General features: G+C 39.1%; 1 protein-coding gene across 1 annotated transcript in view; it reads right to left on the bottom strand.

Moving 5' to 3' along the window:
- Positions 1 to 14,544, bottom strand: part of PDE1C (phosphodiesterase 1C) — a 424,232-nt gene that overhangs the window by 50,035 nt on the left and 359,653 nt on the right. Inside the window, exon 17 of the mRNA XM_058181457.1 lies at positions 10,067 to 10,129. Coding sequence (XP_058037440.1) covers positions 10,067 to 10,129 — 63 coding nt within the window. The remainder of the gene's footprint in view (positions 1 to 10,066; positions 10,130 to 14,544) is intronic.

Below are 14,544 nucleotides of genomic sequence, written 5' to 3'. Positions count from 1 at the left end.
GGACAGCTCTGCTTGGATGATGAACTGTCATTTTGAGTCTGGGTATTGGAGAATTGGCTCCTCAGCAAAGAGCCATTTTAATTTTTTGAAGGCTCTTTGATAGTCCATTGACCAGGTAAGTGGTTGGTTTGGCCATGGTGCCACAGGAGGAGGCCCCGTTTTTAACAGTTCTGTTAGGGGCAGGGCGACTTCTGCGGAGGCTGGTATAAATTGTCGGTAGAAGTTTGTGAACCCCAGAAAGCTTTGAAGCTGTTTGCGGGTGCATGGGGGCTGCCACTCTAGCACCACTTTCACTTTTCCATTCCTCTATTCAGTAGCCTAGATAATCTAGGGAGGTTTCATGGAATTCACATTTTGATAGCTTTGCATAGAATTTTGCAGTGAGTTTTTTCAGCACTTGTTGCACTGCTTTACATGCTCCTTGAGAGCTTCTCTGAATATGAGAATGTTTCTCGGGTAAACTAGGACCCCTTTGTATAGGTGCTCATGCAGCACTTCATTAATTAATTGCATGAAGACTGCTGAGGCCCCCTGCAGATCAAACAGCATGACTTTGAATTGGAAGCTGCCAATCAGGCAGTTAAAGGCTGTCTTCCACTCATGTCCTTCTCTGATTCTTATGTGATAGTAGGCTTCTCTCAAGTCCAGTTTGGTGAACACTTTGCCTTGGCTAAGTGACTTAGCATGTCCTTCATGAAGAGGAGGTGGTAAATGTTCATTCATGGCATTAATTCCATGGAAATCAATGCAAAGCCTCATCCCCCTATCTTTTTTTAAAAAAATAGTACTGGGTCTGCCACTCTGGATTTTGTGGGTTGGATGAAGCCCCGTGTTAGGTTGGCATCTCAGTTTTTCCATTTCTTTGGTAGTCATCTTTGACTGGGGCAGCTTGGCTTCTGGCACAAGTTTGTTTGAACATTCTGTTGTATGGTAAAGGAGGGGGAGGCAGTTTCAATCTTTCTCACTAAAGATTCCTGATAGGCCTCAGTACTTTTTTGGAACCTGCGGGCTGCCGGGCAGTCCATCTGTGGCGGGGGCTGTGGCTTTGGGTTCGCTGATATCATTGGGGTTTGTGGCATTTTTTCATAGAATGCAAAAATAGTATTGTAATATATATTTTTTAATTTCAACATAAGTACAATTTACAAATATAATAAATAAAAAAAATTATGTATAGTATTATTTTATTCTTTGGCATATTTCTCATTTGAGTGAATTTTTTTTAATAGATTGCTGTCGTTTAAAAGGTCATGAAATTTTTCACAAGAATTTGTTAAATTATATTTCACACATAAAATGGCTTTCAAAGTCTCAACACTTAATTTTTCTGATGTCCACACTTTATTTACCGTAGAAAAAACACGTTCAGTCGCAGCATTAGTTCCTGGTAAGGACAGCGTGTATTTCACAATTTTTAGTGCATTATTGTATGGAACATGGTTTGTTTCAAAATGATGAAATATTTCTAACCATTTGTTCTCTATTGTGATTTTTGCTGATGCCCAAGGTTTAACCTTTTCCTTATCAATATATTTTTTTAATAATGATACCTCATTAAAAAGATCATTTTCAGAAATATTACTATATGGGAAATTTTGAGTAATATGATCAAATGATTTTTGCACATCATTCCAATTAAGTTCTTGTTTTAATGTAATCCAATGAAAATGTTCAATATCATTGTAATGTACCGTCCACTCTTCTAAATAATCTATGCAGTTACTATAGAACTTTTTGACGTGATTCATGATATCTGCACGATTTATTTCACCTTGTTCTTCTAGCTGGCTTATACTATTATGGATAGTTAATGGAAGAAAATTATTTTCTAACCGCTCTTGACACTGAAATTTTAAATTATTAACTTCATTTGCTACTTCAATTACCGAAATTTTGTCACCTTCAATAAGTTTTATAGCATTTTGAAAAAGAGCTGCTTGATTGTGTACAAACTCTAGCCAAATTTTTGAAGATTCTTTTTCAATAAAATCTTCTAACATTCTAGGACATTTATCCTGTGATAGTAAGATTTCAAAGGATCGTATATTTTCAAAATTCTTCTGGTTAGCTGGCAAAAGAGCTAAGCAGCGCGTTTTACTGTATCCAAGTATTTTCTGATATTCGACTTCCGCAGTTTCACAAAATTCTTTAAGCATTTCAACGCACACAATGTATATATAGAAATAAGAATATATTTTAATAACAATATTTTCCACATCTATGGGCAACAAGTCAGCAGCTGTTTGAATGGCGTTACGTATTATGTGCACTGTACAACCAACACCAATAATGTTTTGATTAAGGTTTTTGTTTAATTTATAAAAAATATTATTTGTACCTCTTCTCACTTTTCCTCCAAAATTTGCATTTGTGTAGTCTGCACAATATACAATCATTTTATGTTTTAAATTGTTTTTTTCCAAAATATTAATAAAGGAACTGAAAATTATTTCAGAAGTTTCGCCGGGCAAAGAAACGAAATCTAAAATTCTAATTTTTATTCCAGTTTCTGAATCAAAAAATCTAATAATGGTTTGAAATAACTTTATATCCTTATGATTAGATACGTCAGAATATATGGATATAAAATTAATTTTTTCTAGATTTTTGTTTAATTCTGAAAATGCATACGGGCCATCTTTACTGTGCTGCCATAAAGAGGCCAATAGTCCCAACTACCCCATACTGCCCCATACAACCTATCCTGTCCCATAGGGCGACACCCCGCTGTGCATCAGACGGTCTCCTACTCCCATTATTCTTACCTTGCTCACGATATTCTGCTGCAGGCCTGCAGGGATCCAATGATACCTCTCACTGCAGTGGCAGTAACTGTCATTCTTCCCCTCAGGAGTGGGCAGTTCTGGGGCGGCCAGGATCCCCCTACTGTAGCTATTGCTGCTGTGGTTATAGCCGGGGCTAGTGGTGAGCCCCCTGGGTGTTACCTGCGGTGGGAACTTGGTCCAGGTGCTCTGCCCATCTGTCCCCTTGCACCAAGAGATGGGCTGCACCAAGAGGAAACTGTCCGAGAACTGGCTGAAGCCGATGAAAAGCGCTGGGATCCATGTGAGGAAAATGAGGGTTTTCTGGTGCCCACTGCCCAGCCCCCCAGGAAGAGCAGCACGGAGCCATCGTAATCCAGAAGGAGGGGGCTGAAGGACCTGGAGGGAGGCGTGGGAAGAGGCAGGCTTTAGATCTCCGCTGAGAGACCTCCTGCAGGGGGTGCGGCCGGAGCTGCAGTGGCAGGGTCCGCCTCCCCAGCAGGCAGAGAGCTGTTTTCTTCGGGGAGGGGGCGGTCCCCTCCGCCACCCTCCTCTTGGCCCCGGTCAATCGCCATCCAGCAGGAGGAGGAGGAGGAGGAGAGCATAGAGGGGAGCCGGGGAGGTGGTGCCCGGGGCACGATCCGCGGTTTTGTAAGCCGGCCGGGCAGATGGACGGAAGGTTTGCCTGCGGGATCCTTGGCTAAGTCGTGCATAGGTGTTAACAGCTCTTAGATGTGGCGAGATCCCGGGGGACCTGAGGGTCACCCGCCCGCCCACCTTCACTTTGCCTTGCTTCCCAAGCCAGGCCGCCTCGGCCGCCACACCCAGAGCTCCCCCTTTTTTCCACGTTGCCCTTAAAAACCTTCTTGCCTCTCTTTTGCTGCACCCACTTCTTCCCAGACACGCGGGTGCTGTTTCTTCCACCGCCAATTGCCTGCTGGCCCGACCAGCCCGCCGGGTCTATATGGCCACGGGACCTTAAAAGGGCTCCTTTTCAGGAATTAGTTGGGTTTTTGGGAGCCTTAAAATGCACCCTCACCCATTTCACTCTGGCGCCTCCGCAGGAAGTCTCAATCGGGGCTTTTTTAGAACACCACGGGATGTGGGACAAATTTTTAAAAAGTGGGACTGTCCCGCCACAAGCGGGACATCTGGTCATTCTAGTCTAATGACAAAAGACCTGGAGGAAAATTTGGAACTTTGTTGCTATATATGTTGAGAGCAGCAAGACTATTGTATACATAAAAATGGAAGGACACTTCAATTCTTAACATGGATGAATGGTTGCAGAAATTGATGAAGTTGGCTGAAATGGCTAAAATGATAAATGGTAAAAATGACTGCCATATTTTTTGGAGTATAAAACGCACCGGAGTGTAAGATGCAACTTAGCTTTTGGGGAGGAAAAGAAAAAAGCTGATGGGCAGGTGGATTGGCCTCCCGGAATACCCCAATCAGCTGTTCTCAGAGGTGAATTTTAGAGGTTCCTTGGTTGTGAGCTCTGTGCCTTGGTGTTTTTTTTTTGGCTTTTTTTTCTGCCTCTGAAACTCCATTTCAGAAAAAACCTTTTTCTGCCTCTGAAAGCCTCAGGAAAAAAGCCTCTGAAGATCCGTTTGGGAGCTTCTTTTCTGAAGCTCTGTTTGGGAGCTCCTTTTCTGAAGCTCTGTTTGGGGCTTTTTTTCTAAGCTCCATTTAGGGCTTTTTTTCTGAAGCTCCATTTGGGGCTTTGTTTCTGAAGCTCTGTTTCTGATGCTTTTTTCAGCCTCTGAAACCTCTGTTTGAGAAGCTGGGCGGGGCTACATTTGGAGCATAAGATGCACCCAGATTTTCACCCTCTTTTTGGGGGGGAGAGATGCATCATATACTCCGAAAGATACAGCCATTAAAGAAAAGAATATAAATACTTTTGTTTCCATATGGAGACCACTTCTGAACTTTGTGCTTGAAGTTATGAAGCTCCCACAACTTCTGAAGGTAACCTGTTCTATTGTTGATTGTTGTCACTGTCAGAAAATTTCTCCTTCTTTCTAGGTTGAATCTCTCCTTGATCAGTTTCCATCCATTATTTCTTGTCTGGCCTTCAGGTGCCTTGGAAAATAGCTTGACCATTCCTCTCTGTGGCAGCCCCTCAAATATTGGAACACTGCTATCATGTCTCCCCTGATACTTATCTTCACTAAATTAGCCATGCCCAGTTCCTGTAACCGTTCTTCATATGTTTTAGTCTCCAGTCCCCTAATCATCTTGGTTGCTCTTTTCTGAACTTTTTCTAGAGTCTCAACATCTTTTTCATAGTGTGGTGACCAAAACTGGATGCAGTATTCTAGGTGTGGTCTTACTAAGGTTTTATAGAGTGATATTAGGGCCTCACTCGATCTTGATTGTATCCCTCTGTTAACGCAATTTAAGATTGGATTGGGTTTTTTGGCTGCTGCCACACACTACTAGCTCATATTTAACTGGTTGTCCACTAAGACTCCAAGATCCCTCTCACAGTTATAATGTATGTCACTGACTTGATGGCATATAATCAAAATCAAAATCACACACTCTTTCTTATATACAAAAGCCTATTTATCCAGGAAGAATTGTCCATAAGAAAAGGGAAATAATTGGTCATTGCTTTCTTGAAGATAAAAATGGTTAGAGTTAGGGTTAGAAGTAGGATTAGAATTAGGGTTGGGTTAGGGTTAGATGGATAGGGACAATAGCAGGGAAACTGTCCAGTGGAAAGCCTGCAGTCCAGGCTGAATACCATGCAAGTTGTGTGAACACAGGACTTAAATGTTAAGTCCTAGTATATACTATATCTAAGAATAACCCAGGTCAATAAACAAAACTTTACATTTCAGTAAACCTACATAAAATGTATGCTCCAAATTGCAGCTAAAGCTATGAGAAATAGAGTTTACATAATTCATTCCAGTGAGAAACCACTGAGAAACCAGATAAAATTTATTTATTTTAAATCCTAGCTAATTGTGCACAAGATTGCAATCTTCTATAGCATTTTTCCATCTATATACTGTAATCTCACTTCATCCACTGGAATTTACATGCAGGTAAATACCATTACCACTATAGTCATAACTGATTTTATTACAAGTTAATTGCCATGGAATATGTTTACATTAAACCTTTGTTAATTTGACAGAAGCGTTAGATTAGAAATTTAGGACTTTGTCATATTTCACTATATTCTGAATTACACTGAGTAACATGGAGAATTCAATATAAAATGGGCTTAATGTTTTATTGTTGTTTAATCATGTCTATATTATATAGTAAGCTTTAAAATAAACAGAAAATTAACAGAAAGCAAAAGCATACAGATAAAAACATAGAATTTCTGAAAGAGTATAGAATAACAGAAGGAAACAAATGATTCAAAGTAAAAGTTCCCTCGAGCTGAACTTCATACAACAATGCAGTTCTGCTCGTCTGAAAACTAGAGCCATCCATGGCTCTGGTATGTGTTATTTTCAAGAGTTGTCATTAAATAAAATAAAACTTTCAAACCATGTATTTAAATGCATAATGTCTCCAGTTACACAAATTTAAGTTAAACAAATAATTTCTCTGAAGCACTTTTATTATTGGATACATTTCAAATTATTAAGAAATCCTTCATAGTATTAGAAAAAGTACAAAAAGAATATCTGAAGCTCAAATTTTCCAAAGAATGAATATCAGATCATTCTGTATGATCTAATATCTTAAATGAGCCTTGTTATTTATATATATAAAAGCAAAATATCACTCATGCATCATCACAAAATCTCCAAAACCATAAACCCAGAAACTTGAAATCTGCCACATATGTTCCTCTTGGCTTCTAGATGCTCACTAAGAAAGAATTTTTCAAAATGACCATCATTAATTCATATTTCCTATATTATTATCAACATGCTCTGTTGCTAAGGAGTTCTACTTCCCCTCCCCCCCCGAAAAGAAATCTGTTCCAAATGCAAAACACAAATAGAGAAGAGGAGTTTCAGTTTTACTTTCACAGCAGCACGCAGCTTTATGTTGAGCTAAGCCACGGCTGAGCTACATTGAGCTAAGAATAGTTGAGCTAAGCCACAGCCAGGCTCCTTCCTGCTCACACAGCAAATACTGTATCACTTTCCAAACAGCCCTCTGATGCTAAGGAGTTCTACTCCCACCCCCACTCCCGGAAAAGAAATCTCTTCCATGCTCTGCGTGCCCATTAGTCTTAACGACCTGGGTAATGGGCTGTGCTGCAACATCCTGAGCTCTAGTACTGTGGCATCCTGAGCACTGTGCTGCAACATCCTGGGCAGATGGCTCTGATGAGCACCCCGGGCTCTGGCCTGGCTCCGAGTCTGAGGTCCAGTCATGTGTTCATAGCGTGTGTCAGCTTGCTTTGCGTGGGGATCGGAGGGGGGTGCAGCAGTTGATGATGCCACCATGGTCTGGCTTCTGGATGGTGGTTGTATTTCGTCTATGGGAACGAATCTGGTGAGGATGATTGGTGGTGGCGTCATGTGTTATCCTGGGTCTGGTGTCAATTTTCGTGGCTGCCCAGGATACACTGCTAGGACCACACCCACACAGGATGCTACGAAACAGCCAACTAATCTGCAAACATCAACTATATCAACCAATTAAGATGTAACAACACAGCAAACCAACTGCTTACAGCAACAAAGCCAGCAATCCACACCTCCCCACCAGTATTTATAGAGAAACGGCAGCTCCGACCACACTTTGCTCGCACAAGCACAAAGCCATAAGCACCAGCCTGAAGATAACGAGTGGGACCTCATTGAAATGTTGCCAAGAAACTCTCAACCTTACACAGGAAAAGACCGAAATATGCCAAGACTTGCATATCTATACCTGTGAAAACCTATGAGAATATATATATATATATATGTATATGTATATGTATATGTATATGTATATGTATATGTATATGTATATGTATGTATGTATATGTATATGTATATGTATATGTTTTCTGAGGTTTTCACAGGTGTTTGTATGTAGGTCTTTGGTTTTTCGGGTTTTCTCCAAAACTGAACATATAATAAGAGAATAATTATGGAAGCCATTGAAATAGAGAAACATCCCCACAATATGAACAAATGGGATGACACCTCCCACCTACCAGACATCTGGAAATCAGCCTTGGTCAACAAATGAGCCCCAGCCACGAAAATTGACCTTGGACCCAGGACAACACACAGCGCCACCACCAATCATCCTCACCAGATTCAAACCCGAACCCATCCCACAGACGAAACACAACCACCATCCAGAAACCAGACCATGTTGACACCACTGGCTGCTGCACCCCCCTCCGATCCCCACACAAAGCAGGCTGACACACATCAGGAACACATGACAGGACCTCGGACTCAGAGCCAAACCAGGGCCCAGGATGCTGCATCACAGCCATCTGCTCAAGACATCAAATCACAGAACTTCAGAGGCCACAACACCAAAGCTCAGGAACAAAAGACCAATTTGGTTCCTTCAAAATCAATTTCATGTCCTGTGGTTTTAAGGTGCTGGAAAAGAGAGGAGGTTTTTTCTTCTTTTCTGACTGCGTTTTTGTGTTCTGCGATGCATGCATTTATTCTCCTATTAGTTTGTCCAATGTATGTGGCTGGGCAGATTTTGCATGGTATTTCATAGACTCCTTAATTTTCCAGATGGATCTTGTCTTTGTCTGTGCAGAAGGCTGTCTTGATGTTGAGTTTATGGAGAATTTTGCTGATTTTATCTGTGGTGCCTTTGATGTACGGGAGGAGGGTTATGCCATTGTCTTGTTCTGTGTCTTGGTTCTTGGGCGGTGTCTCCCTTTGGATTAGGCTGGTAATTGTGTTTCTTTGGTATCCATTGGAGATTAATACGTTTGTGAGAGTGTGTAATTCAGTTTTCAGGTGGTCTTTGTCGGTCCTGGAGATGAGAGTCTTGGCTACGGAGTTGATCTGTGCAGGGTGGTGATGTGATTGTGTGTTTAAGTAGCAGTTGGTGTGTGTTTTTTTCTGGTAGGTGGTGTGTCCTAGGGAGCCATTGGGTTTTTTGTAGATTAGGACTTCCAGAAAGGGGAGTTGGTTGTTAGCTTCTATTTCCATAGTGCATTGTATTTTGGGGTGTAGGCTGTTGAGATGTGTAATGAAGTTGTCCAGTTTCTCCTTTCCATGTGGCCAAATTACGAAAGTGTCATCTATGTATCTAAGCCAGAGTTTGGGTTTGAGTACAGATTTATCTAAAGGGTTGGTTTCAAAATATTCCAGGTATATGTTTGCGATGATGGGTGAGAGGGGTGATCTCATGGGTGCTCCTTCTATCTGTTTGTATCTTTGTCCATTATGGATGAAGTATGTGTTGGTTAGGCAGTGTTTGGGGGGGGGTTGTATTTGTTTGGATAGCTGTCAAGGCTTCTTTAATAAGCACTTTGGTGAAGAGGGATATGACATCGAAGCTCACAAGTAGGTTGCTGGGTTGTAGGTTTTGTTTCTTTATTGTTTCTATGAAGTGGAATGAGTTTTGTACGTGTGAGGTGATGGATTCTGCATAGGGCTGAAGTTGTTTGGCAAGGAATTTGGCAAGGTTTTGTAGAGGTGAGCCTATGGAGCTGACTATGGGTCTGAGTGGTGTTCCTTCTTTGTGCATCTTGGGGAGACCATAAAGCTGGGGGCATCTGGATGATATCTCTCTGGGGATGATTTTTTGCTGGGAAGCACGAAGCCGAAGACACAAGCCTGAAGATGATTAGTGAGACCTCGTCAAAACTTCACCAAGATACTCTCAACCTTACATGGGAAAAGACCCAAAAATGCCAAGATTTACATACCTATACCCGTGAAAACCTACAAATATGTGTGTGTGTGTGTGTGTGTGTGTGTATTGTGTGTGTGTTTGTGTGTGTGTGTGAAAATGCATATTTAAAAGGTGATTTGTTCATCCTAACCAAAGAGCAGATACTCTACCGCGTCTCAGCACAGTTACTGCTGTTTTCTAACAACACAAATGAAATAGCTTGACTCTTGCAATCCAGCTCCTTTCCCAGACAGTAGGACCCAGACTCTCAATCTTTAATTCATGTTATTCAGCAAAAATTATTACATATTTTTTAAATGGCATATGTTACAGGTTCATGACTAAGCCTGTTGGGGTAGTGGTTAAGGCATTGGGCACATACATACTGTATATATATCTCAATTTAGATATTATACACACACACATACTCACACATTCGTATAGCTGAACACACTATTTACACACTCATATAGCTGAATAGGCATTCAAATACAGTTGGAGCCACTAACCTGGCAAAGCTAGCTGATCTGTGCAATTAGGAATAAATGCCGGTTTCGTAAGTTGTTTTGAACCTTTAAGAATAAAAACAAATGAGTTATTGCTATGCCTTCTACAGACAATTATTTGGTTACATGTCAATATATTTATATTTATTTCCTCTCCACTGCTACAACAACAGATGAAAAAGACAAATTGCTGATTTGTCACAGTAGCTAACATGATTAAGATGACATGATCTGGGCTGCAAAATACTGGATGACCACTAGATTCCTATCATCTTGTAGGTTATTTCACTAGTTCTATTTCTACTTTCAGATGATTTCAAATATCATCTGAAAGCACTACCATAATGTAGGGAAAGCAATGCTTTGCGCTATGCTTTCCTATCTGTCCTAGAAATCAGTGAAGGATGTGACAGCTTTAATCACTTTTCTTTCCAGATGGCGGGGAAGGGAAAAGGGAGCATGAGACCCAGAACAAGACTTTTATTGGCTGAAGAAGAATTCCACGGAAACTAGGCTCTACAGTGTAATTGTCCTGGCATTCCACTTACCATAAAACAAAAGTAAAAAGCAGAATAACATATATACTATTTTAAACCGTGCTAGTGTTATACAATAGTTTCTGACCATCATATTCTAATATGTCAACTTATCTATCATTCTAATACTTACATTCCTATATCGATATTAAAAATAATATTTCTTTCCATATCTACCTAACTTGATTCTTTCGCATTCGCAATTCCAACAAAAACTCCTTGTGTTTCTAACAATTGATAGAATCTATTCCATGTTAAATAATATTCTGTATCTCCTTTATCTTCTATTTTTAGCATTAATCTATCCATTTCTGCACAATCTAGTATCTTCCTTATAGTCTCATCTTGTTTTCATTCTTCCACTGCTGTTGCATATACAATTCTTGCTGCAGTCAAGATATGTAACATTAGATAAATTGTCCCTTTGTCATAGCCATCTGATATAATGCCTAATAAAAACAATTCTGGCTTAAAATCTATATGTTGTCTGATCATTTTTCTAATCACATATGGATTTGTGTCAAAAATTTCCTTGCCTTTATGAAAGTCCACCACATGTGGTAATATGTGCCAGGCAGTGGTGGGATTCAGCCAGTTCGCACCACTTCGGGAGAACCGGTTGTTAACTTTCTGAGCAGTTTGTTGAACTGGTTGTTGGAAGAAATCATTAGGGCAGAGAACCGGTTGTTAAAATATTTGAATCCCACCACTGGTGCCAGGTATTTGTTTACATTTTCAACAGTTTGGGGACATATTGCCACATTTTAGCCAATCTTGCCAGGCAGATGCCACCTATAGAACATTTTAAAGAGATTTTCCTTATATGATGTGGCCATTGTCAGTTTCCGGTTTCTATCTCAAAGCTTTTACCACTTATCCAAATCTATAGTATATCTAAAGTTTTTGGCCCATACTATCATTGTGTCTTTAACTTGTTCCTCTTCCATTTTATAATTTAATAGATAATTGTATAATATCCTTATCAATTTGTCATCAGTCCCCACTAATATCTTGTCCAATGTTGTTAGTTCTCTATAAAAAGATGTTTAACATTTTTCACATAATAGGATTGTATCTGCAGGTACGACCACCACTCTAATTTTAGGTTTTTTAGTTCTAATCTGGTTTTCAATTCACCATTCTTGTTTAATATTTAAATGGGTGTATCACTGCTTCTAAGGTGGAGACCCAGATTGCCATTTCCCTATAGTTTTGTTGTTTAATTTTGTCCCACACTGATAACAGTGCATTTCTTACATAATTTGTTTGAAAATATCGATGTACCATCCGTGTTTCTCCATACCAGAGAAACACATGCCACCCTAGTTGAAGGTCATGACCATCCAATAATAATAGTATTCTATGCCTCAAAGTTATCCACTCTTTCACCCATATGAGTGCAGCTGCTTGGTAATACAATTCCCAGTCTGGCAGACCAAAACCTCTTTTCCCTTTTGATTTCAGTTTTATTCTCCATTTTCGTCCTTGCCAAATGAATTTTAACATTATTTTATTGAATTCATCAAAATATTTTTACTCTAGTTTTATTGGTATTGTTTGAAATTTAAAAAAAGTATCTTCAGCAGTATGTTCATCTTTATTGTGGCTATTCTACCCATCATAGAAAGTTGCAAGCTTTTCCATTTCTCCATATCCAGCTTAATTTGATGCATTAATTTTGTATAATTGTCCTCTTCAGTTGTTGTACATCTTGCTGTTAGATAGATTTCTAAGTATTTCATTTTTTTCACTATTTGGATATTCATTTACTTTATTAATTCATCCCTCTGTTTGTTTGAAGATTTTTAACTATCATTTTGTTTTTTTCCTTATTTATTTTTAATCCAGCAAACTCTCCATATTCCTCTAATTTCTCTATTCGTCTCAGGCATGATTCTAATGGTTCCTCTAAAGTGAAAACTAAGTCATCTGTGAATGTTTGTAGTTTGTACTTTTCTCTCTTGATTTCCATTCCTTTGCTTTGCTCATCTTGCCTGATATTTCTGGTTAGTACTTCCAGTGTTAAGATAAATAACAATGGAGATAATGGACAGCCTTACTTTTTTGTATTGAAAAGTTTTCAATTACCTTGCCATTCACAATCACTTTGGCTTTCTGGTTTGTATATATTGCCTTAAACATATTTATAAATTTATTTCCAAAATCCATATGTCTTACTTGGTATAACATAAATTGCCAGTTCACATTGTCAAATGCCTTTTGCGTATCTAGAAACAACAGCGTCAATTGCTTTTCACTATGTGCTTCATAGTATTCCAATGTATCTAATATTACTCTCATATTATTTTTGCTACTATTGTGGCGAATATTTTATAGTCAGCATTTTAGAATAGAATAGAATTATTTATTGGCCAAGTGTAATTGGACACACAAGGAATTTGTCTTTGGTGCGTATGTTCTCAGTGTACATAAAAAAACAAGATATATTCGTCAAGAATCATAAGGTACAACACTTAATGATAGTCATAGGGTACAAATAAGCAATCAAGTCATACTAGGAAATGATCAATATCAATATAAATTATAAGGATACAAGCAACAAAGTTATAGTCATGCTGTTATAAGTGGGAGGAGATGGGTGATAGGAAGGATGAGAAGACTAATAGTAATAGTAATGCAGCCTTAGTGAATAGTTTGACAGTGTTGAGGGAATTATTTGTTTAGCAGAGTGATGGTGTTCAAGAAAAAACTGTTCTTATGTCTAGTTGTTTTGGTATGCAGTGCTCTATAGCATTGTTTTGAGGGCAGGAGTTGAAACATTTTATGTCCAAGATGTGAGGGGTCTGTAAATACTTTCACAGCCCTCTTTTTGACCCATGCAGTATACAGGTCTTCAATGTAATTGTTTTTTCTGAAGTTCTAATTATCTTCTGAAGTCTATGTCTGTCTTGTTGGGTTGCAGAACCAAACCAGACAGTTACAGAGGTGCAGATGACAGACTCAATAATTACACTGTAGAACTGTATCAGCAGCTTCTTGGGCAATACATACAAAACATTTGCTAGACCAATTCTCGATTACAGCTCACCTGTCTGGAACCCACATTTCATTTTGGATATTAATACAATTGAGCGTGTCCAGAAATATTTTACAAGAGGAGTCCTCCTCTGATCACAACAAAATAACTTATGCCACCAGATTTGAAATTCTGGATTTAGAAAATTTAGAACTATGCCGTCTTTGGCATGATCTGAGCATGACTCATAAAATCATCTGCTAAAATGTCCTTCCTATTGAAGACTACTTCAGCTTCAACCACAACAATACACAAGCACACAATAGATTCAAACTTAAAGTGAACCACTCCAGTCTTGATTGTAGAAAATATGACTTCAGTAACAGAGTTATTAATGCCTGGAATGCACTACCTGACTCCGTGGTCTCATCCCAAAATCCTCAGAACTTTAACCAAAGACTGTCTACTGTTGACCTCATCTAAGAGGTCTGTAAAGGGCATGCATAAGAGCACCAATGTGCCTACCATTCCTGTCCTAATGTTCACTTTGGTTGTATTCAATTTGTGTGGTTATTTCATGCTTATACTAATATATATTGTTGTGTTTGACAAAATAAATAAATAAATAAATAAAATAAATAAAAATAAAATTTGAGTTTCCTGAGTTGGCGCAGAAAGAACATTTTTTGTCCTCCTTTTAGACCATTCTTTTTGTAAACCACAATGATGTCTTATATGCAATTAGAAGAGATCATCATCATCATCATCATCACCACCACCACCATTATCCCAGGATAAAAAGAAGGAATTTGTAATCCAAGCGGGACAGCTATACTTGTCCTTAACATTCTACTTTATCTGTCCAATAGTATTATGAGTTCATCAACAGTGTTTATAATCCACAGGGACTGTTATATCGCCAACCTCCAATACCTCAGTATTCCAAAGAGATGGAGACAGGCAGCACT

This window comes from Ahaetulla prasina, chromosome 4 (assembly GCF_028640845.1).
Source record: "Ahaetulla prasina isolate Xishuangbanna chromosome 4, ASM2864084v1, whole genome shotgun sequence".
In the NCBI taxonomy this organism is placed as follows: Eukaryota; Metazoa; Chordata; class Lepidosauria; order Squamata; family Colubridae; genus Ahaetulla; species Ahaetulla prasina.
This window is presented reverse-complemented; position numbering and strand designations above follow the sequence as displayed.